This window comes from Nematolebias whitei, chromosome 12 (assembly GCF_014905685.2).
Source record: "Nematolebias whitei isolate Nwh7 chromosome 12, NemWhi1, whole genome shotgun sequence".
Lineage (NCBI taxonomy): Eukaryota > Metazoa > Chordata > Actinopteri > Cyprinodontiformes > Rivulidae > Nematolebias > Nematolebias whitei.
Genome location: NC_056509.1, coordinates 43,082,681 through 43,105,037, shown reverse-complemented (window position 1 = coordinate 43,105,037; position 22,357 = coordinate 43,082,681). Strand labels below are relative to the sequence as shown.

Here is a 22,357-nt window from a genome sequence, read left to right as displayed (position 1 = left end):
AATAATAATAATAATAATAATAATAATAATAATAATAATAATAATAAGACTCCTACAAAGGGAGGTGCTGGCTCCCACCTTGTGTCTCGTCCTCCTCAGAGTGTCCGGACCTCCCGGTGCTCACCGGGGGCCCCCGGGTGCTGTTCGGGGCCCGGTGGTACGTGGTGAAGCCCTCCTGCGGCGCGAAGGAGCAGATGCTGCTCCCCCTGTAGGTGCAGTTGAACAGGTAACAGCTGAGGCTGTCCCCGGCCCTCCGCTGCTCCCCCTGCACCACCGCCACCGTGCAGTGCGGCTGCGAGCAGCAGGCGTGCACGCAGTCCCTCCACGTGTACACCCTGTCCGGGGCCAGCAGGAAGGTGGCCCCCTGCTCGATGGAGGCCTTCGTCCGGATGATGCGCTCCCCGACCGCGCTGAAGTCGCCCGCGCAGGTGTCGGCCACCTCGGCCGTGCGGTACGCCTGGTCCTGCTGGAGCTGCTTCCTGAACTCCTCCAGGAGCTCCTCCACTCCGGATATTTTGGATTTCAGGTCGGAAATCTGGGAGGACCGAGCGTGGACGTGGTTCAGGGCGAGCAGCAGGACGACGGAAGCGAGCAGCCGCCGGGGATGATGAAGCGGAGCCATGTTTGGTTCATGCGGTTTAACGGGGTCCTCCCTGCCTCCGGGCCGGGCTCCCGGTCATTGAGGGTCTGTCTCAGCGCCGGAGACCTCCCGACATTAAAAACACCTCCGTAGATGTGAATTAAAGCACAATTTTACACCCGAAACGTCTCAACGTCTAGAGCCGTCGTTTTCTGACGATGCTGAAAAAAATCTCTCCGTTGTCATGGTGAGATGGGTTGCCAGTTAAGAAAAAAAGACGAATTATCGGTTTGGCGGTCGGATCGGACGATGACGTGGGTGTTCTTGTGAATAAAATGAAGAAGACTAGTGAACTGAAATGCCAAAATAATTTATTGCTTTGGTCATCTCGCACAGACCAAAAACTATCGTATAAATACGAATATTTTTGTATATCTGGCAACATCGCTGGCGAAGTGAGTGAGGGACCGCGGGAGCAAAATAGCTGACGTCACGGAGGTGTAAATGTGGCGACCGTTAAACCCGAAATTACAGAGCAATGCTGTTTAAAGACGTTTTTCCCCACTGTGCCTTATTTTCAGGCATCTTTAATATAAATGGTGTGTTTCTTTCTTTGTATTTCATGTATACGCTCACTTAGCAAGAGGTTAAGTTAAGTTAAAGCAACAGATCTTATTCCATGGCTCCTCTTACAGGGGCACACGCAAGTGGGGGTCAGTGAGGCGATGGCCCTTCTATAAATTTGCTAATGCTAATCCAGACAATCTCTTCCTACTGAGTCCTAAACTTTAGCTTGGTGTGCATTTTTAATGTATCATTTCATTTACTTGTAAATGAGTCTTCGAGGCTCAATGTGATTTATCTGTTTAAATAAAGGTTGAATGAATTAATTTAAGATCAGAAGAACATCATAAACATAAAAATATAAATATCCTGATGCATGTTCAATAATCCAGTTAGAAAAATGTAAAAAAGTTAAATCTGGTTCTCTGGACATTCAAAAAACAAAACAAAGCAAAACGACAACAAAAGAAAAGTAGAAATGTTTCGTCTCTCATCCGAAAGACTTCCTCAGTCTGAGGTGCTGTATTCAGCTCAGTCTTATAAATAGCACCTTCTCAGAGTGGATCAACCAGTTTTGCTGCAGAGTCATTGGTTCAGGTATGTTGACGACACCTGGGTTAAAATTAAATCTCAGGAAGTCCAACATTTTACTGACCGCATCAACTCTGTGGATAAATGCATCAAGTTCACACGAGAAGATGTAAAAAAATGGCAGGTTGGCTTTCTTGGACTGTGAGGTCTCAGTCTCTGATAGAGGACATTTGCAAACAGAGGTGTACCGCAAACCCACCCACACAGACCAGTATTTGCAGTTTGACTCCCATCACCCTTTGGAGCACAAGTTAGGAGTCATCAGGACTCTGTACCACAGAGCAGACAGCGTCCCCACTAACTCAGGAGCCAGGCAGAAGGAGAAATCCTACACAAAACAGGCTCTAGAGTCTAGTGGATATCCTAACTGGGCCTTCCTGAAAGCAGAGAAGAAACCCAAACAAGACTCCAGTCAGCCATCAGGTGAAAAGGAGGAACCCAGACCCAGACCAGTGGTCATTCCATATGTTGAGGGAGTATCAGAGAAACTGAGACGTTTATTTTCTAAACATAACGTCCCAGTGGCTTTTAAACCCCAAAATACATTACGGCAAAGACTGGTTCATCCCAAAGATCCAGTCCCCCGGCACAAACAGAGTAATGTTGTGTATGCTGTTCAGTGTCAGGAGGGTGATCAGTCTTACATCGGGGAAACGAAACAGCCACTGGCCAAAAGGATGGCCCAGCACAGAAGATCAACATCATCAGGCCAGGACTCTGCGGTCTACACTCATCTCCAGGCCAGAGGTCACTCTTTCAGGGATGAAGATGTTCACTGGATAGAGAGGAACGATGGTTTGAGAGAGGAGTAAAGGAGGCCATCTTTGTGAAACCTCCATCATAAAACGAGGAAAAAAAGCTATGAGCAAAAACTTGCAAAACACTAACAGCGATCACCACGCAAAGTAGCTAAACTGAGCAAAACGCTCAGTAAAGGCTAAAAATGAAGCAAGTGTAAAGTTGATTAAAAAAAAAAAACAACTTCATGTGTCCAGGGTTTGAAGAGTTCTCTATTCATTTCAATTGGGGGGAATTTTTTGTCCCAAAAGTATGAACACTACTAAAACCTGATGTCCTAGCTGTAATGCCACGAACAAGCTAAACATTTAATATATGAATAATCAAAATAGGTAAACGTAGCTGAACATGAAAACAATGAGGGTAATGCTGACTCAGCGTTCACACACAAAACACCACAACTCTTATCTTTTTTTCATGCTGCAAATTATCCAGCTGTTTTATCTTCAAATTAATACTTTAACTTTATCTGAACAACTTCCACACAAATATCAGTTTCAACGTGAACGTTTTTATTTAAACAATAACACACACAAAAACAAAAACCTTTGAACATTTTAGAATAAAAAAAAAGGAACTTCATGATTATGTCTCCCATTTCGGAGTAAATGGTTAAAAACAGGCTCGGCCATGAGAACGTTTGCATTTCTCATTTTCACATTTATCTCACTGAAGGTTCACAGGCAAGATAAATCTCTTTGTCAGTGTACAACAACTAATGATATAATAATGTAATCACTTCTAAATATATTTTATAATTTGTGAGACTAGAAAATACTACTATATACAATAATTTTTTCCATGAATTCTATGACAGACTTGAAGACTTTACCATGTTCACCAAATGCCTCCTTTAAGGTACATAAACTGGTCATTCACAAGGAAATTTATAATATTTACATGAAAAAATATTCCTAGCAGTAAAATTACAAAATGTAAAAGGAAATGTGTAAGAAAGAAACCACATTTAAATAAAAGTGAAAATGGAATTGAAATAAAAACAAATAAAAACGAACAAAAAAAATAAATTATATAAATTTCAATAAAGTAGTGATGATAAAAATACTAGTACAAACAAATTCAAATGTAGTATTTTGTATCTCAGGCTTATTAGAAAACGGTCAGTTCCCATTATTATTATTATTGTCATTTTTTGTAAAACGAAACATCTTGTTTCTATTTCAAAATGTGTATAATAGTTTTTGTTTTGACCATCAAATATACTTTGGAACATCTGTAACAAAAAGCTATAACAAAACTAGTGGCACTTCTTAGGAATTGTTCGAAAATCCTCGTTTTAAACTTATAAAACACTCCTGGAGGTCGTTGTGCGGTTGGAGCTGCGCTCACGGCTTGTTTTCATCTCCTGACAGTCTTGTTCCTGTAAGCACTGAGGTAAGACGGAGCGCGTCCTGCTTCTCCGCCAGTTCGGTTCCACCTGAGGCTTCATGTCGGCCTCTGCCTGTAGTCCGTGATGGCCTTCCACAGTCTGCACAGGACCCCGCCCCTGACAGGTTCAGCAGAGAAGAGAGGTCGCTAGGTTAAAATAAAATAAAAATAAACAGCTAATTTTGTTCAAAAAATGGTTAAAATGTTACATTTCAATCATTGCATTGTAACCAGGGCTTAATTTGTAAACCAAATGATACTGGAATGCAAATGGGGGGGGGGCTCTGGGTGTCCTCCCCCAGAAAATTTTGAATAAAGTAGACGTCATTCCCTGCATTCTACTGTATTTTAACGGGTTGTTAACATTTACGTTTACCTACATAAGTAAATTAAATAACTATTTAGTAGCCTGACCAACAGTTCCCCCCTGTGTGAACAGAGCACGCTCTGCTTCTCTCAAGCATCCTCGCTCCTGCTCCAGTATCTCCACTGCCACCATGTGCTTCAATTCTCGCTTGTTTAGTTGTACAATAAGACTTCTTTTTTAATGAAAGTAAATTGGACTGTCTTTTCGACATTTTGATAGCTGTTATTTTTAACAAATTGGCGCCGTTGTTTTAATACGTGATGTACGTCACATGATTACCCATCAAACGTTTCTCTCGTACTTTTAATACATAAGCAAAATTTTATTAATGACCCACTTAAAGTATAAAAGTGATTTGCAATTTAGTTGTGCTGTTTAATTATATTTTTGTGTTTTTAATTAAATTGCTCATGACTGAACTTTTAGGGGAGTAGATTTTTTTAAGGGTATAAGCGGAAATGCTTACTTGAAGGGGGCAGCTCTGATGTGATATTAAGAAGCTCGTAAATGGCTGTTATGTTTAAAATGAGTGTTTATGTAATTATTTTCAGATTACATGTACAATATAGGTTTCATTTATACAAGACAGTCAAATTTGTTCATAACTTTATTATTAGCAAGCCTGAGAGTTACCGGATCCAAGCAGTTCGGAAAGCACCCTGTCAAAATAATAGAGTTCTCGGATCCTGTTCCGGCAGGCTCAAATTAAGCCCTGATTGTAACTGCTCGCTGGCTTAAAACAAAAACGGACAATTACGTTTTTTGCCTGTGTCTTTGTGCGAGTTACTGGGAACCATAGGACGAGCTTTATAGAAACCAGCACAAAATAATCATTTAATATACTGGTATATCGAGCCTGCCTGATATAGGGGCCGAGATGGAGCAACCGATCTGGGACCAGAAAGTCGCGGTTCGACTCCCAACCATTCCCACATGTCGTGGTGTCCTTGAGCAAGACACCCTAATTGCTCCCCGGGCTCCTACATAGCTGCTCACTGCTCCACCTGGGTGTATCTCAAGCCGAGAACTAATTTCGTCACTGTATAGGAACATACGACGATGACAACACATAAGCACTTATACTTATTATTATATATACTTATTATATTTAGAAGCTAAATATAATATAAATATAAAGCTAACAAATGAAAAAACAGCAATATATTAGTAAATTATGAAGAGATAAAATTTGATGTGGTGGTAGCTGAGAGTCATTAACAACACAATTTCTGAGGGTTAAAAGATTTGTTAAAATCTTTGTTTAAAGTTTTACCGTTATTAATTAATCAGGTCAAGCATGTCTGTCAACAAAACAATTATTGAACCACGGGAAACTTACAGGAATTAATCAGGAGTTGTGCCTCAACAACTGGTTAACTTTTAAAGTCAGCCTAATTCAAGATGGCCGCCACAGCCAAGCAACATTAGCAAACGTGAAAGTGGCTGTAGCTCAGCCTGTTTTACAGATGTGCAGCTAAAAGTTGATGCCGTAGCAGCTGAGAGTCATACCCAACACATACTCCGAGTACAACATGTTGGGTGTTTTAACAGTTTAACGCTGATTGTTGAAGCAAACTTTGTCTGTTAGCAGAATATCTCATAAACCACTGGGCAGATGTTAATGAAACTTCCAGAAAGTAATAAATGGACGTTCAACTACAATTGATCAACTTTTGGAGTCATTTCAATTCAAGATGGCTGCCACAGTTAATTAACATTAGCCAACCCGGAAATGACCCTTACATCGAGATAATGTAGTTTTTAGGGTTCGATCAAAACAGCTACAACTAGCATGAAGGACAGCGGGTGATATGCATTCCTTCAAGGAAGACAGGATTTTTTTGTTTTTACCTAAATTTAATATTCGTTTAACAGAATTCAGGACCTTTTTGGGCAAATAATTTAAAAACATGTCTTGATAGAACTTCCACAAATGCCTTCAATCCTGCAGTTTATAAAAATATGACCACTGGGGGGCGCTAATGTTTTCTGTTCATGGAGAACTTGGTGAGTTTTAATTTTATTCTTTAATTGTAAGGTGCTTACTAGTCTGACAAAAGCCTCAAAGAATAAACATGAATAAATAAATATTAATAAATATTAGTTTCTATTGTTTATGGGCTCCGCCGTCTACGATTAAAATGTTCATTGGACGCCTGTGAAAACAACCGAGGTGTAAAGTTTGAAAAAATCTGGAAAAATAAAACGAAAAATGACTTTCTGCAACAGGCAGCGCTCGCAGCTTGTACGCGTGTGAAAACAGAAGCGAAGGTGCTCAACACATCGTGGTTACATTAATAAAAAAAGTTGTGTTGTCTACCTCAGTCTTAAACTCTTCAGATCTTCTCTTGTCACATAAAGGAGGACGTCGTCCAACGTGTACTCCTCGTTCAGTATCTGGAGAGAACGACGAGAGAAGGTAAAGTACAAAGTACAGGGATTTATATTGAATACATCACTTGTATAAAGGCCTTCATCTTGTTTGAGGTTTAAATATAAAACGATCCCCACAGGATGGCCCCAGCTGACACCAACCCGGTCTATAGAGTCCTGGTCGGCGCCGTACAGCCTCAGCCAGCTGCTCAGCTCTGGGTCTTCATGTCTGTCTGCAGCCGGACTCCTCTGCTCCTGCAGGAGCACCGATGTCTGAGGACTCTCTGGATTAAAACACAGCGAGGAGACTCAGCTAGAACCACGAATAACTGCACAGCCACAAAAAATAAAAAGTGTGCAGAGGTAAAACCAAACTTTAAGAACTGCAGGTCCTGAAGGAGGCTCCAAAAACACACGCGATGAAAATATTTTACACCTGGAATAAATAAAGTTCCTGCTTGGTCCAAACCAAAACGAGCTAAACAAAGCCTTAATTATCAACACATTAAGGATTACTGAAATATAAAAAAAGGTTGGGCAAAAACCGACAGACACAATAAGTTAACAAGTATTTATAACTAGAGAAATATCATTTCCTGTGAAAATGCTTATTGCAGATGAACTTGCTGAAAAAAAAGCTGAAATTAGCTAAAAACATACTGAAATGTAGCTGAAATGGAAGAACAAGCCGAAATTAGCAGAAGAACGCAGAAAGAAAACATATTTGCTGAATTACGTTTAAATAAGCAGAAATGAGCGCAAAAATTAGGAAATTGGCAAAAAATTCTGAGAAGTAGCTGAAAAGACAGAAAGAAGCTTAAACTACCAGAAGAAAGCAGAAGGAGCTGAAATGAGCAAAAAACAATGTGAAATTAGCTGAAAAAGCTAAAATTAGCATACAACTGCTAAATAGTAGCTGAAACTAGGGGCCAAGATGGTGTAGGGGCAGGGCAGCCGACTCAGGACCCGAAGGTCCTGGGTTCAATCCCCGGTCATTGCACATCTCGTGGTGCCTCTGAGCAGGACACCCAATCTCAAATTGCTCCCCAGACAGCGTACATAGCTGCCTACTGCTCCACCTGGGTGTATCCCAGGTGTGATGGGTCAGTAGAAAAAGCTGAAACTTGCAGAAATAAGCAGAAAAAAGTTAATTAGGCTGAAAGTAGCAAACATTATCAGGAAAAATTAAAATTTACCAGAAAACAGCTGAAATTAGCTAAAAAAAAAGTTTTAAAAAGTAGCTGAATAGGTAGAACAAGCCTTAATTAGCAGAAGAATGCAGAAAGAACATATTTGCCCAATTAAGTAGAAAGAAGCAAAAATGAACAAAAAAGTGGAAATTATCTGAAAAAAGTATAAATTTGCCCCAAAAAGCTGAAAAGTAGCTAAAAAAACCCCAGAAAGAAGCTTAAATTACCATAAGGAAGTGGAGAGAGCACATTTTTGCTGAATTAGGCCGAAAAAAGTTGAAATGAGTGCAACAAAACGTAGAGTTAGCTGAAAAAGCTAAAATTAACATGAATTCAGTTCCATTCAATTCAAAAATACTTTATTAATCCCAAAGGGAAATTAAATGTTGTCGTAGCTCATCATCCTGGTTTCATTCCAGAGTTGTTATAGATGCTGAGCTGTGGGCAGGAAGGATCTCCTGCAAGGAATTCAAAGAATCTGGCCACAGATACTGATCCATCCACCTGGATCCAGCTTGCGGTCAGATCTGGCGGGCCTCTCGGTCCTCCTGGGCAGCAGGACTGCCCGACTGCTGGGTAGAATTCCTCCATGAGCGACGGTCACTCCTCCAGCAGTCTGCAGAGCTTCTCGTCACCACGGACAGACAGCTTACGGTGCCGGGGGATGATCCCGGTCCTCCCGTTGTCAAAAGCTGAGTTTCCCACCAGCTCCATGATCTTGGCGGTCAGGTACTTGAGCACAGCCGCCAGGTTGATGGAAATTCAACCAAGGTGCCTCCTTTTCAAATCATTTGAGGCTGTAGCTGATGTATTTGAGCTTTTGAGATGTTTATCAGCTGCTCCTGGTTGTTAAAAAACACCTTGTCGCCATGGTTACGCATCTTCCATCACGTCAGGAAGTCAGGATGCAAACAGTGGTCCAGTCTTTCACCGCACCCGGTGCAGGAAAACCTCCCCAGTGTGGAATTTTCAAGTCACGACTTGTGTGAAGTTTCAGCGGTGCATTCTCCTGCACTGACGTTTTTCACACATTTTAAATCAACTTGATCTTATTTAATCAACGTAAGACTGGAAGCTGCGATAGGTTTTACAAACACGGAGAAAAGACGTTTTATTAAAAAGAAAAAGAAAAAAGGTGCAGACCTGCGGGCTCAGATCGCATCTTCAACAATCTGATTTCCTGCTCTCTTTCCTCCAGCACTTGTTGCAGAATGGTTTGATACTCCCTCTCCTTCTGCAGCAGCTCCTCCAGCAGCCTGGAGTCAAACGAAGGGATCGAAACACAAACAGCATTTTATTTCACAGATTCTCTGCTCATTTCTGCTCATGAACGACAGATTCAGACAACCGACCTGTTGGTTTCCAGCTTCATCCTGCCCAGCTCCATGCTCACGGAGCGCTGGGCATTGTGGGATTCGTGGGACACGGTGGAGCTCAGGGTGCTGACTCCCGACGTGGCCACGGTGTCGTCGTGAGCGGCGACGGCGGGCGCTCGACTCTGGTGGGCGGAGTTTCTGCAGGGCTCTGCGTCGTCGTCGATATCCTCCTGATCGGCCGGGTCGCTTTCTGAGGCCAGGCTGAAGTGAGGCCTCAGCTCTGGAAGCAGAGCACAACGTGACGGTCGTGTTCACAACAAACAAAACAACAAAAATAAACAAACAAGCAACAAAAAAGAATGGAAATACCAAGAAAACAAAACAAACGAACAAAAAAAGACTCAAAGGCAAAACAAAACATCAAAATGAATAATAAACGAACCAAAACAAAATAAAATCAATGAAAAAGTCTAAAGAACAACAACAACAACAAAAAAAGAATCCCAGACATATATACAAAAATCTAACCAAAAACAAACAACAATGGAAAAACTCAAATAAGAACAAAGAAAATAAAACAACAACCAAAAACAAAAATAAAATTTAAACAAACAAAACAACAAAAGAAGCAGAACACCAAAAAACTAAACAAAAAAACAGTCAAAGGAACAATAAAACATCAAAATGAACAAAAAAACAAACAAAAAAAAAAAAAAAACAACCAAAACAAAAAGAAAATTTACACAAAACAACAAAAAAGAACCAAAATACCATAACAAAAAAAAAAAAAAACACTCAAAGGAACAATTAAACATCAAAGTGAACAAAAATCAGACCAAAACAAAAACAAAATAAACAACAATGAAAAAAATCCAAAGAGCAAAAACAAACAAACAAACAAAAAAACCCTTTGCTGTCCTGCTGCACTTCTCTACAATTTGTTTATTTAAAATAATACCATATTTAAATTGTTTATTTACACAGAAGGTGGAAGATCAGGAGTAAAACTTGAACTTTGACTACTGTATCCCTATTTCACGGTTTTTCACTTATCCCGGGGGGCGTGGTTCCCTAAACCCAGTGATAAATGAGGGACTACTGTACATAATAATAAAAATAATAGATAATAATGTCTAGTACAGCTAAAATAAGTTAATATTAGCTGTCAATACAGCGCGTTGGAATGATTTAGGAGAATACACTTCTGTGAAAACAGCTAAAACTGCATGTTTCTCAGCTTCAGTTTGTTTCACTGAGTTTTCTTCAATCATCAACACCTGAGTAAGAACCACACTTCTATCCTCTCTTCATGTTCCTAATTAAATCTGATCATAGACTTCTCTGTTCAGATCCTGCGTTTGTCAGTGAGTTTGGCCCTGAGGGGTGAAGCGGGGGTGGGGCACAGTTTAAATTCATTTAGAAGTGCTCTGTTTGTGATGCTGATGATGCTACCTGGCACCAGGATGGTGATGGCCGTCTGCACAGCTTTACGGATGATGTTGTCCAGAGCAAACATCCAGTGAGGCTTGATGTTGTGGTTTCGCAGCACTTTGTTCACCTGGAAACACGAACATTCGTAGAACATTGAATATGTTAATTTTTCTCGCTCTCTCTGCAGATATTTAATCGTGCACCGCAGATCAAACGTCTCCATCTAGGCTTGATTTGATGCACTCATGACCAACAGGAGGCAGCGGAGCTCCTTTCTGTTTTATATTATGCAAGAGTCCATACAGAAATGAAAACAACCATTTGTTCATGTGTCATTTCATCTGCATTTCAGAGGGAGACACAAATGAGCCCATTACTCCCAGCAGACCCTCTGTTTTATTACAGCTTATGAGTATTTTTCAGCTATTTGTCTGACTGTGCAGGAAGAGGAAAAAGACGAGCTGCTGTCTGCGTCTGGTGCCAGCTTTAACAATAAACCGTTCGTGAGGCACCTCCTCTACAAAACCAGGACGGGTAATCGACAGGAAGTCACTTGACTCTGGGGTATTTCATTGCTGCAATTTAAATTTAAAATACCAAGAGGAAGTACCCAATATCAATGGCTTAACCGTTAGCATGAACGCTAAATGAAATGGAGACGTTGAAAAAGAATGCTAGAAGCTAAAAGAAGAAAAACACCAACTTCAAGGTAAATTTGCAAAATGCGATTAAAAAGATAAAAGAAGCAAACTGCTTGTTTAAAACTAAAAGAAGAAAAGCAGGAGCTTAAATTAGCAAAAGTCCAACTAAAAGCTATAATTAGCAAACAAAGACAAAAATAAAGTGTTTAAAAGAGAACAAGGTTGTTGAAGGAACTGAAAGATCTCAGTGTATTTCTACAAGGATTTATTTTAGGCAAATTAAGTTAAATATTTTGAAAAGTGTGAACAGTACACACAAGAAGTCATTTTGACATTTGATTGGTTAAAATAATAAGCATGCAGACGCAGCCACGTATCAAAATATAAAGAATAAAGAGAAACAGAACCGCTACGGTGTGATTCAGCATTCTCCCTATGGCATTAGAGAATTAGCACTACAGTGGGTGTCCAGTTATTTGAATAATAGGAGACGGTTTGTAAAGGTAAACGATGTAAGATCTGAATTTTGTGTTAATGGATGTGGAGTTCCTCAGGGACCTGTGTTGGGACCAAAGTGGTTTATTTTGTATGTGAATGATCTGGTTGATGTGTCGGGGCTTTCGAAGTGTGTTTTATTTGCAGATGATACCACATTTTTTTTTGTTCGGGCGAAGATATTGAACGGATGTTAGAGACGATACAGGCAGAATTCGTAAAAATACAAACTTGGTTTAATAAGTTCTCATTAAACTTGGAAAAAACAAACTACATGATATTTAGTAATGGAAAGAAAATGATCAAAGTCCCATTTAAAATTGACAATATTGAAATTCATAGAATTAATGAAATAACTTGTTAATGTTTTTAAATTTAATGTATACATGAATAAATAAATAAATGGTGATTCTGTTTCTTTCACAAACACATGTTGGTTTCGGTGTCAGAAAATAAATAAATAAATAAATAAATAATAAATAATAATAATAATAATAAATAAATATTCTGCTGACACTCACAGCATCCTGGAAGCTGAACAGCACGACCTGCAGCTGGCTGATGGCGGTGCTGTCAAAGTCCAGCTCCAGCTTGAGTTGAGACAGGGTGCTGGCGATGATTTTCCTGTCGGCCATGCGCACAAAGTCCGCCAGGCTCACCACGAGGGTGGAGATGTGCTGAGGTTTTAGCTTGATCTCCTCAGAGCCCTGGGGATCAAATACGACAACAGAGATGTGGGTTTCTACGTGACAGAAGTGCTGACTACATCCAACCGCCGTTTGTTGATGTTCTTCCTTCACCAACCTGTGTGAGGGCCTCCATCAGGTTGGCTACAACCTTCTCCCGGTCCTCGGTCAGGATTTGGTGCAGGGTGGCTCGCCGCTCGCTGTCCTTACGAAGCATAAAGAAGCCCGCGTCCTTCTCATCGGGAGACGGAGGAGCACTGTGGTCCTCAAAGTTCTCCACTGGGATGCTGAGAAGACACAAATATTTAAAAACTCTGGACTTATTTAAAAGTTTATTTCTCATGTTGCCAGGTTAGATCCAGGTTAGATCCAGGTTAGATCCAGGTTAGATCCAGGTTAGATCTGTTTGATTAAATGAGGAATAGTTCAGTGCTGAAGTGCTCAAAGGCTGAGGCTGAGATGAAGACACTTCTAATTATTTATTTTTAACATCACGTAGATGGCCTTGAATAAAGACAGTTCTAAAACTAAAAAAAACAAAAAACTTTTTTTTCTGTTTTTGTGAGATGAATTGTTCTCTCAGACTTTTTTTTGTTAATAATAATATAATAATAATCATGAAAACCTTAAAAGATCAAAAGGTTCAATCCAAACAAAATGGCAGCAAAACACATTTTACACTTCATGTTGTTTTGATAGTAAAATAGATTTAGTAAAATAGATTTAGTAAAATAGATTTAGTAAAATAGATTTAATTTGAGGAGTGGACAAACTGTTGTATAGACAGTTACAGTTCTGAGGTTATAGCTGAAAACGGTGCAACGTCGATCCAAACTAGAGAAATTGCATTTCCTGAGAAAATGCAGTGCGCTGAAGAACTTGTCGAAAAACAGCTGAAACTAGCTAAAACATGCTGAAATGGAAGAAAAAGTCTGTTAGTAAAAAAAAATTAAAAAAAGCAGCAATAAAAATAAGCAGAAATGAGCATAAAATTTAGGAAATTAGCAAAAAAAAAAATAGTTGAAAAGGCAGAAAGAAGCTTAAAATACCAGAAAGAAGTGGAAGGAGCTGAAATGAGCTAAAACATGTGGGATAAGCTGAAAAAGCTAAAACTAGCAGAAAAAAGGCTGAAACGAGCATAACAATCTGAAATTAACAGAAAGAAGTTAATTAGGCTGAACGTAGCAGAAAAACTTGAATTTATCTGAAAACAGCTGAAATTAGCTAAAAATGCTGAAAAGGTAGAACAAGCTTAAATTAAGAGAAGAAAGCAGAAAGAACACTTGTTTGCTGAAAGAAGCAGAAATTAGCACAAAAAGTGGAAATTATCTGAAAACGGCTAAAATTTGCTGAAAGTAGCTGAAAACTATCTAAAAAGCACTGACGTTACAAGAAGGAAGTGGAGAGAGCACACTTTTGCTGAATTAGGCTGAAAAAAAGTTGAAATAGAGTGTAAAAATGTGAAAAAGGCTAAAATTAGCATAAAAACAGCTAAATAGTAGCAGAAAAAGATGAAACTAGCAGAAATGAGTTGAAAGGAGCATAAGCTGAAATTAGTAGAAAGAAGTCAATTAGGCTGAAAGAAGCAGGAATAAAAGTAGAAATTATCTGAAAACAGCTGCAATTAGCTGAAAGCAGCTGAAAAAGGTTAAAAAATGTGTATAAAGAAGCTGAAAGAAGCTGAACCAGAACAAAATGTGAAAGGAGCTGTAAAAGGTTGTAAACAGATCTAAAGATTTGAAAGATGTAAAATGAGCTCAATTCATTTTCTATGATAAAAAAAAAAATGGCAGAAAAGGCTAAATATTTCAAAAAGCTAAAGTTACATCGATACCAAACGTTGTAACAGGAGAAAGAGCTAAACGTTTTCATATATGATTTGTTGATACAGCTTAAAAACTGCGGGACGAGAAGCGCGCCGGAAACGTACGGAAGAAAAATGGATGACAATAGTGTGAACGCTTCATGAACATTAAAGTGACTCGTTGGTTTTTCACTTCCTCTTGTCCTACCTGAGAAAGAGGGACCTCGGCCCCTTGACGTCCCGCTCGCTGTAGCACTTGCCGCTGGGCTTGAAGATGAAGGGGTTGGTGTTGAGGTCGTTGTCAGGGGAGACGGAGCCGTACTCGCTGCTGCTGCTGGTGTCCTCCACCACCACCGGCACCGGCAGGGAGATGCTGCGGAGGTACTCTGACGAACACAACACATCAAATTAGAGGGAGGCCGTGTCTCTCATTAAAGCTTTCAGGGGCATGATTTAATAGTCTAAAGAATTACGAAGCAGATTCTAAACACTTTCAAGCATCTCGATACGTTTTGCTCGTGTTTTAAGTGCGTGGAAAGAGAGGAAGACGTGGAAAGTGAAAAACGTAAACTGCGGTTGAAGGACGCAGCAAAGCAGGCAGACGTTTCATAAATCAGACCCGTGCTTGGCAAAGCAGACCAACTAGTGGTAAATAAGTCTGAACATATGTGCTAAATGCTAAATTTACTCACCTGATCCGGAGGACGGAGCTACACGGGGGCAGAAAAGAGAGAAATGAGCGTCAGCAGTTTATTCAGAACATGATTTCGACACGCAGGATAACACGGGAGATTAAAAACTGTTTTCTAATCTGATCCACTGGTGACGCAGCATGACTGAGCTGCTGCTGTGGGTAAACCCCGAGAAGAGCGCCGAGAAAAAGGAAAGAAGGATGTGTTTTCAAAAACAAACCAAACTGGATGAAACAGCAATACACAAATTGAGCTACAATCTTCACATTACCGTAATTTCTGGACTATAAGCCGCTATTTGTTTTCCACAGGCTTTGAACACCGCAGCTTATACAATGCTGTGACTAATTGATGGATTTTTTATTTTATTTTTGATGGACTAACGAGCTTCACGCCGTCAAAACATTCAGCCTCGACACACTCGGGCGCTCACATAGCTGCCCAATCCACGACTTTCTTGGAGGGTGGGTCCTCGCAACTCAACGAGACTACTTGTATAAATAAATGTTAAACAAAATAAAATAATCTGACCAATGAAATTACCGAACAGGTCACGGTGGGGAGGAGGGAAACGTCATTTCCCCGTTCTCTCCTCCCTGTTGTGAACACAATGAAGTATTTGCAGCCACACAATCGTGCATTAATGTGCCAGGTTCCGAGTGAAGGGAGCGATCTATGACTTCCTGGTATAGGCTGCTGTATTTTTTTTAACCGGCTGTGTTACAGGTACTGTTGAGCAAAAAATAAAATAAATACAATTTACTGTATGTATTTGTGTATGTTACAGCTACGTATTTAATTAAAGTAAAAAATATATATATTTCTGTGTAAATATCTCAAGTTACATCGTGGACACCCGCGGCTTATACACAAGTGCGGCTTATATATGTACATTTTATTTTTATTTAGTGGGCGTGACTTATATTCAGGTGCGCTTAAAAGTCCGGAAATTACGGTAAGTGATTCATTTGCCCCATACATATATTTTAGGATTAAACTTCCTTAGCTCTCTGCGTATCAATAACTACATTATGGTTAACAAATCATTATTATATAAATAAACGTCTTGATGATGCTAGCTGGTAGGACTGCTAAACAACTTGTGACTTTTAATAAATAGTATTTTTCTGTAGTTATGTAAGATGGTGGATTCCCCCTGACAAACAGTTGTTGTTTTAAAGTTAAAGGACATTTGAGAGTTAATTAAAGTAAAACTTTGTTTTAAATTTTTTGGGACCCAATTCTTTTCATTAATTTTTTTTTTGTTGCTCCTAAAGCATTTTATGGAATGTTTTGCATGTTGCCATTATTTCTTTAAAGCGAACCGGCTGCTTGTGGTAGATTCGTAATCACCTCTAAAATATAGATGTTATCAATCTTCTTATCTAAATTAGCATCTAAACTGGCAATCCCTAAAACGAAACCATCTATCAAGCCCGTTCGTTGCCATTTACACACATTAAAAACAATTCCTGCTCCACTGATTCATGAAAAGTTTCACGTTCAGATTATTTTTTTTACTGCTTTTAGCATGACAAGAATATGAGTACACAGTTTTGCATGATGGAGAAGTAACGGCAGTTACAAATATGGAAAAAGTATAAATGATGGCTAAAGCTTTTACTAAAATTCATAGTTCAAACAATATTAACCAAGAAGGAAAAAAGAGGAAGAGAGAGAATACCATCACAGAGAATAGAAAGTTCTTAGAAGAGGAAGGTGAAAGTGATTCATTAAATATGCCATTCAGTAAAACTGAATTAAATCGAGCACTTCCAAAATGTGGAATATCTGCACCAGGAAATTATCAGATGTTAAATAATGGTAAAACATCACAGTGAGTCATCAAAATACATAATTTCAGTTTTATATAACAGTCTGGGAGGAAGGAAAACTACCAGAGTCCTGGATGGAAGCCATAATAATCCCAACACGAAAACCAGAAAAGGATGATACCAAACCAGAGAACTATAGACCAGTAGCATTAACATCTAACGTTTGCAAAATTATGGAGAAGATGGTAATGGACAGATTAACAGACTATATAGAAAATGAATAAAAGGTGTTGTCAAATTATCAAAGTGGTTTTAGAAAATGACGAAACGCGATGGATCCAGTCTTGTGTCTTGAACGTGAAATCAGAAAATCTCAGATTAATAAAGGAAGTGTTGCAGCCGTTTTAAAGCATCTGACATGACGTGGAGAGCGGGATTAACTGGAAACAAATGGGCACCACAGGTCGAATGTTTAAATGGATAAAAGAGTTTCTATCAGAAAGAAAAATACCGATGAGAAAAGGACAAGATTATTCAAAAAAATATTCCATATAAAACGGGATACCACAGGGAAGTATAATAAGCCCTTTATTATTCTCCTTAATGATCAATGATATGTTTGATAATATAGAAAGTGGGACGGAAGATCGTCATTCGCTGATGAAGGGGCTTTGTGGAAGAAAGTTTACTATTAAAAAGGTACAGAAAGCAATTATGACTGTTGAGAAATGTATAGATAGGGATTAAAATTTTCAATAGAAAAGACCAAAGTAGTATTTTTCACAAGAATAAAATACATTTAATATTGTTGAATTTAGTTTATATGGACAAGTTCTTGAAAGAGAGAAACAATTTAAATTTCTTGGGTTTATGATTTGATGAGAGAGTAACACGAGCATTTTGAACTCCTAATTCTCACTTCCATTGAAAACACGACGAGCTCAGTCAAGCAAAGTTTTTAGCAACAACTTTGTGAAATGAACTCACTACTGAGGCTGCTCTTGCTCTTCTTCCTGCGGCTGGTGACGGTGAGGAACTCGTCGGTGAGCAGGTCGAAGGCGGTGGCTCGCCGGTCCGGGTCGGGCTCGAAGCAGCGCAGGATGAAGGCTTTGGCCTCCATCGACATGGACTCTGGGATTTCTGGATGGATCTTAAACATGCCCACCTGCCAACAAAAGAGACAAAATCAAATCTTTCAAGGTAAAAACAATTAAAAGATCTAATTTTTTTTGTTTATTTTTGTATTAGTTTCAGGCAGTAAGAACACAAACAATGTTTCCATATCAAGGTTTGATCATGTTAGACGGTTGTTCGGGTCCAAGCAGTATCTTGGTGAAAAATAAGTGCAAAAACATCCGTACTGATAAAGACTTTGGAAAGTTCCTGTCACTAAAGCAAAGATTTGTTTATTAAGATCAGCACGAAGAAACCTCTCCTCTTAAAGATCACTTTAGACAACTTTAAATTTGTAATTGCGCCGCTCCAGGTGGCTGCATGTTGGAGCAGCTCTGTTACTTTCATTCTGAGATTTTGCTTTTGGAAACTTTAATTCCTCTTTTTCTGGATGTAAATCACATTTTTTGGATTATTGTTTCCTCTGGTATCAGATGCTGTGCAGCTGGAAGGATTTTTACTGAAACTTTTTTAGTTTTGGACATTTGTTATGATGTGTAACCATGGCAACAAGGCAGTTTTCTACAACAGCAGCAGCTGATTAACATCTCAAAAGCTCAAATAATATCTCAACTACAGCCCCATATCTCAGATGAGTTGAAAAGGATGTTCTGTGGACGCATTCTCATCTACCTGCCAGCTGTGCTCGAGTACCTGACCACTGAGATCCTGGAACTAGCAGGAAACACGGCTCATGACAGCGGAAGGACAGGATCGTCCCTCGGCACCTACAGTTGGCTGTCCGCAGCGACGAGGAGCTCGGCAGACTACTGGGAGGAGTGGCCATCGCTCTGGGAGGAGTTCTGCCCAGCATTTGGACGGTCCTACAGCCTGGAGGAACTGAGAGACCTGCCGAGTCTGGGTGGACGGATCGGACGGCATCTGCAACCAGTTTCTTAGGATCCACTGTGGGATGGACCTTTACAAGAGATCCTTCCTGTCTACAGACATCAGCATCTATAACGTCTCTTTATGAAATGAGGATAACGAGTTACAACAACAAATAATTTCCCTCTGGGATTAATAAAGTATTTTTGAATTGATTGAATTGAATTGAATATAGTTGTATATGTATCCTGCAAATTAAAGGGTCTTTGTCCAAATACTTACGTAAATCCAAGTTTTTCTATTTAGGGTTTCTACAAGTTGTAAAATACAACAATATTTAAACTGCCACCTTATTTAGGTTTGCAGCCCTTTAATTAAATCACTTTATAAGGGAAAATCCCATGGTTAGAAGCTTCGACATAAGTGCTGTAATGTTTTCCAGACGTCTCTTCAACCTATATACAATCCTTAATGAGCTACACACAGTTACGAACAATAATTTGCTCGAGTGCTCTAAAAATTTCCATCTGCGTCAAAAATGCCATGTAAACCGACAGGATGAATGTTTCAAACAAGAGACGCTCGTACAGGTTGCTCTCCTGAGGCCGCACGTGTTTTTGTTCAAACAAATGTTCGTGCAAAAGTGGCGTTTCGAGTTTCAGCTGGACTTGATCGTGTTGCAGGTGGTAACACAATGCAGGCACACCAAAGCTGATCACTGGTTAGGTTTTCATAAAGTGACGGCTTGATATAACTTTATTTGAAATGATGGATGAGTTTAAAGCAATAAATGACCAAAGCAGTGCAGGTTTTACAGATTAGGGCTTCGGCACAAAACACTACACGCATAAAGCAAAATGGTGTCTAAAGGCTAATACGCTAAAAAAAATCTTGTTTAAAGCACTCTTGTCATTAAAGACTTAATAAGAAGCATTTATTCTCTATTTTAACTTACGTAGATCTATACATAAAACACATTAATGAAAAAAAAAACACAACAGTAGCTCATGCATTATTATAAAATAGTGCACTATAAAAAAAAACATTTTAGAAACTTCTTTAACATATAATTTTACTGTAGTATCACTTAACCTGAGCTAATAAACTATGTTGTAATGTTGTTCATTCTCCCCTAAAACAAAAACTTATTGGTTTAATACAGGGCTTAATTTGAGCCAGATCTTGCCGGAACAGGATCCGGGAACTATCTTATTTTGACAGGGTGCATTCCAGTAACTGTTTGCTTGGATCCGGTAACTCTCACGCTTACAAATAATAAAGTTACGAACAAATCTGACTGCCTTGAATGAATAAAACTTATATTGGATATGTAAACTGAAAATAATTACATAAACACTCATTTTAAACATAACAGTCACTTACAAGGTTCTTAATATCACATTCGAGTAGCATTTCCGCCTCTACCCTTAAAAAAATCTCCCTCTAAAAGAGTGGGTGGGGAGACTTCCCAGATAACCAGGCAGTCGTGTGTGCGGGCACGAGCATGTGGAGTCGGACGCCAACGAGTAGGGACGGTGTCGGGCTCGGAACCATCAAGTAAGTGGGAGGTGGTGGGGGTGGTGGTGGTGGGTAGGATGCTTGACAGAAGCAGAGTGTTTACAAATATAGGTAAACATAAATGTTTAACCACCTGTTAAAATACACCAAAATGCAAATGCAGGAAACAGCATGTACTTTATTTAAAATGTTCTGGGGAGGACCTCCCCCTGCCCCACCCCACTGCCCCGCCCACTATTAGTGCTCCGGGGTTGATCGGTTTACAAATGAAGCTCTAGTTTAATATAAATATTAGATACAACAATTGACCTGACTTTGACAAACAATTCCTTGAAATACTCCAGATAACCCACCAAAGATCCTTAGTGAGCGCTTAGCACTTGGAGTATGTGACAGAGATGACACTCAGTTACTACCACATGGTAATAACGGGGCGGCTGTGGCTGAGTGGTTAGAGCAGTCGTCCTCCAGTGCAAGAGTTGGGGGTTTGAATCCACCAGCAGTCACATGCCAAAGTGTCCCTGGGCAAGACACTGAACCCCTCATTGCCTCTGATGTACGTCCCATCAGTGTATGAATGTGATAAAGCGCTGATTAGTCTCTTTAGAATGATTTGTTCAATTAGCTTTATAGAGCTCTAGTAGAGTGATGTATGAATGGGTAAATGAGGGCACTAGCACTATCTTGATAAGATAGAAAGGCGCTATATAGTTCATTTACCATTGACCACACCAAATTTGAGCTTAATAGTGGTAAAATTAACCGAGTTACAGCCATTGTTGTGTAAAGTTCAGTAATTTTTCACAAGTGTTCAAACCGACATGTTGAGAGCGACTCCATTGTGATTTTTCTGCTTGCTCTTCGAAGTTGCTACAATATTCATGTAAGCACGTCAGTTTTGTGTCTCTGCTTTTCTGATAATATGTTTTTTTTAAAAAGTCAACATTTTTTTTGTACGTTTGTGGAGAGGGTGGGGTCGCCATAAAAGTAGGTTTTGTACGCTTTTGAAATAGTTGGAAATTGTGAATCAACCCCATTGTGTTTTGGAGGCCACTTTTTTTTTTTTGTCTCGACTCTAAAGAGTAACCAATTAGAGAGAAACATGCAATAATTAAGTTTCATTAAAATCTGCCCAGTGGTTCATGAAACGTTTTGCTAACAGCAAGACAGAGGCAATTATATTATTTTTGTGAGCAATAAAGCCATAATAACTCTATTAATTAAAAAATATTATTAAATTAAATTATTTTATTTCTTGGGGTTGAGTGTTGACAGCCAGTGCAGAGCGTTGAAAATTCTTTTACCGCAGTATTTATTAGTAGATTGACAGGAGTTCATTATCAGCCAGCTTTTTTTTCCCAAATCCGTCACACCTCCTCTGGCAATATTGTGAGCGAAGTTCTTTAAACATGTGAGAAAAGAAGCTTTCATTTTGTCTTCAGACCAGTGCCAGAGAACCGTTTCAGTTTCGCTACAATTAATCTGGCTGATTGTCTGCCAGCAGGGCAGACAGGATAATCCAGCTCTGAGCAGGAGTATTAATGTAATACTGTACAACACCAACACAAAGGAGGAGGTGAGGGCTTTGTCAACTCTTTAAATACAGTATTCAGTAAAAAAAAGGTGGGTTGAAAATGTTCTAACCTTTCGAAATTTTGATGTCAGTCCCAAAGTTTGCTCGTAATATAATATTATTTAACGTAAACCCTAAAAGGCGTTTTTCCCTAAAAGAGATGGTAACAAACAAGTTGATGGTTAGCATGGGCTTGAAAAGGTTAACAAGTATATATCTGCTTGATTTTTTTTTATTAATAAGAAAAACATTTTGAAGGAATGAAACACTGTTTACCGCATTACATCTGTAAAATAAAGAGGGGGTAAAAATAAATTGAGATTTAGGCCTGCAAGTTGGCTTGAAGGGATATCAAACTACTTTCACATATTGGCCTTAACATGTTCTCTATTCTACTTAAAAGTTGTTGTTTGTGACACAGGAAAACTCCTAGTTACTTTAAAAAATTGTATATGTTTATTACATTTTTCACTTAAGGACATCACCCGTTTATTGTCATTCATTTCCGGTGCAATGCATTCTGGGGCAATGGCGTACATCAGTTGTAATGAACACTAAAACACAAGGAGTAAA

The 22,357-nt window shown here is 39.3% G+C and overlaps 2 protein-coding genes across 2 annotated transcripts in view; both read right to left on the bottom strand.

Annotated features, from left to right (window-relative positions):
* lrp11 (low density lipoprotein receptor-related protein 11) overlaps positions 1-650 on the bottom strand; it is an 11,204-nt gene extending 10,554 nt beyond the window's left edge. The window contains exon 1 of the mRNA XM_037685614.1: positions 79-650. Coding sequence (XP_037541542.1) covers positions 79-622 — 544 coding nt within the window. The 5' untranslated portion in view covers positions 623-650. The remainder of the gene's footprint in view (positions 1-78) is intronic.
* A 3,064-nt stretch (positions 651-3,714) lies between these two features.
* The window catches only part of map3k5 (mitogen-activated protein kinase kinase kinase 5), a 107,801-nt gene continuing 89,158 nt past the window's right edge, over positions 3,715-22,357 (bottom strand). The window contains exons 20-30 of the mRNA XM_037685930.1: positions 17,680-17,857; positions 14,918-14,935; positions 14,434-14,611; positions 12,540-12,708; positions 12,257-12,442; positions 10,621-10,726; positions 9,205-9,448; positions 8,996-9,108; positions 6,825-6,946; positions 6,610-6,686; positions 3,715-4,040 (exon numbers count right to left, since the gene is read on the bottom strand). Coding sequence (XP_037541858.1) covers positions 3,980-4,040; positions 6,610-6,686; positions 6,825-6,946; positions 8,996-9,108; positions 9,205-9,448; positions 10,621-10,726; positions 12,257-12,442; positions 12,540-12,708; positions 14,434-14,611; positions 14,918-14,935; positions 17,680-17,857 — 1,452 coding nt within the window. The 3' untranslated portion in view covers positions 3,715-3,979. The remainder of the gene's footprint in view (positions 4,041-6,609; positions 6,687-6,824; positions 6,947-8,995; positions 9,109-9,204; positions 9,449-10,620; positions 10,727-12,256; positions 12,443-12,539; positions 12,709-14,433; positions 14,612-14,917; positions 14,936-17,679; positions 17,858-22,357) is intronic.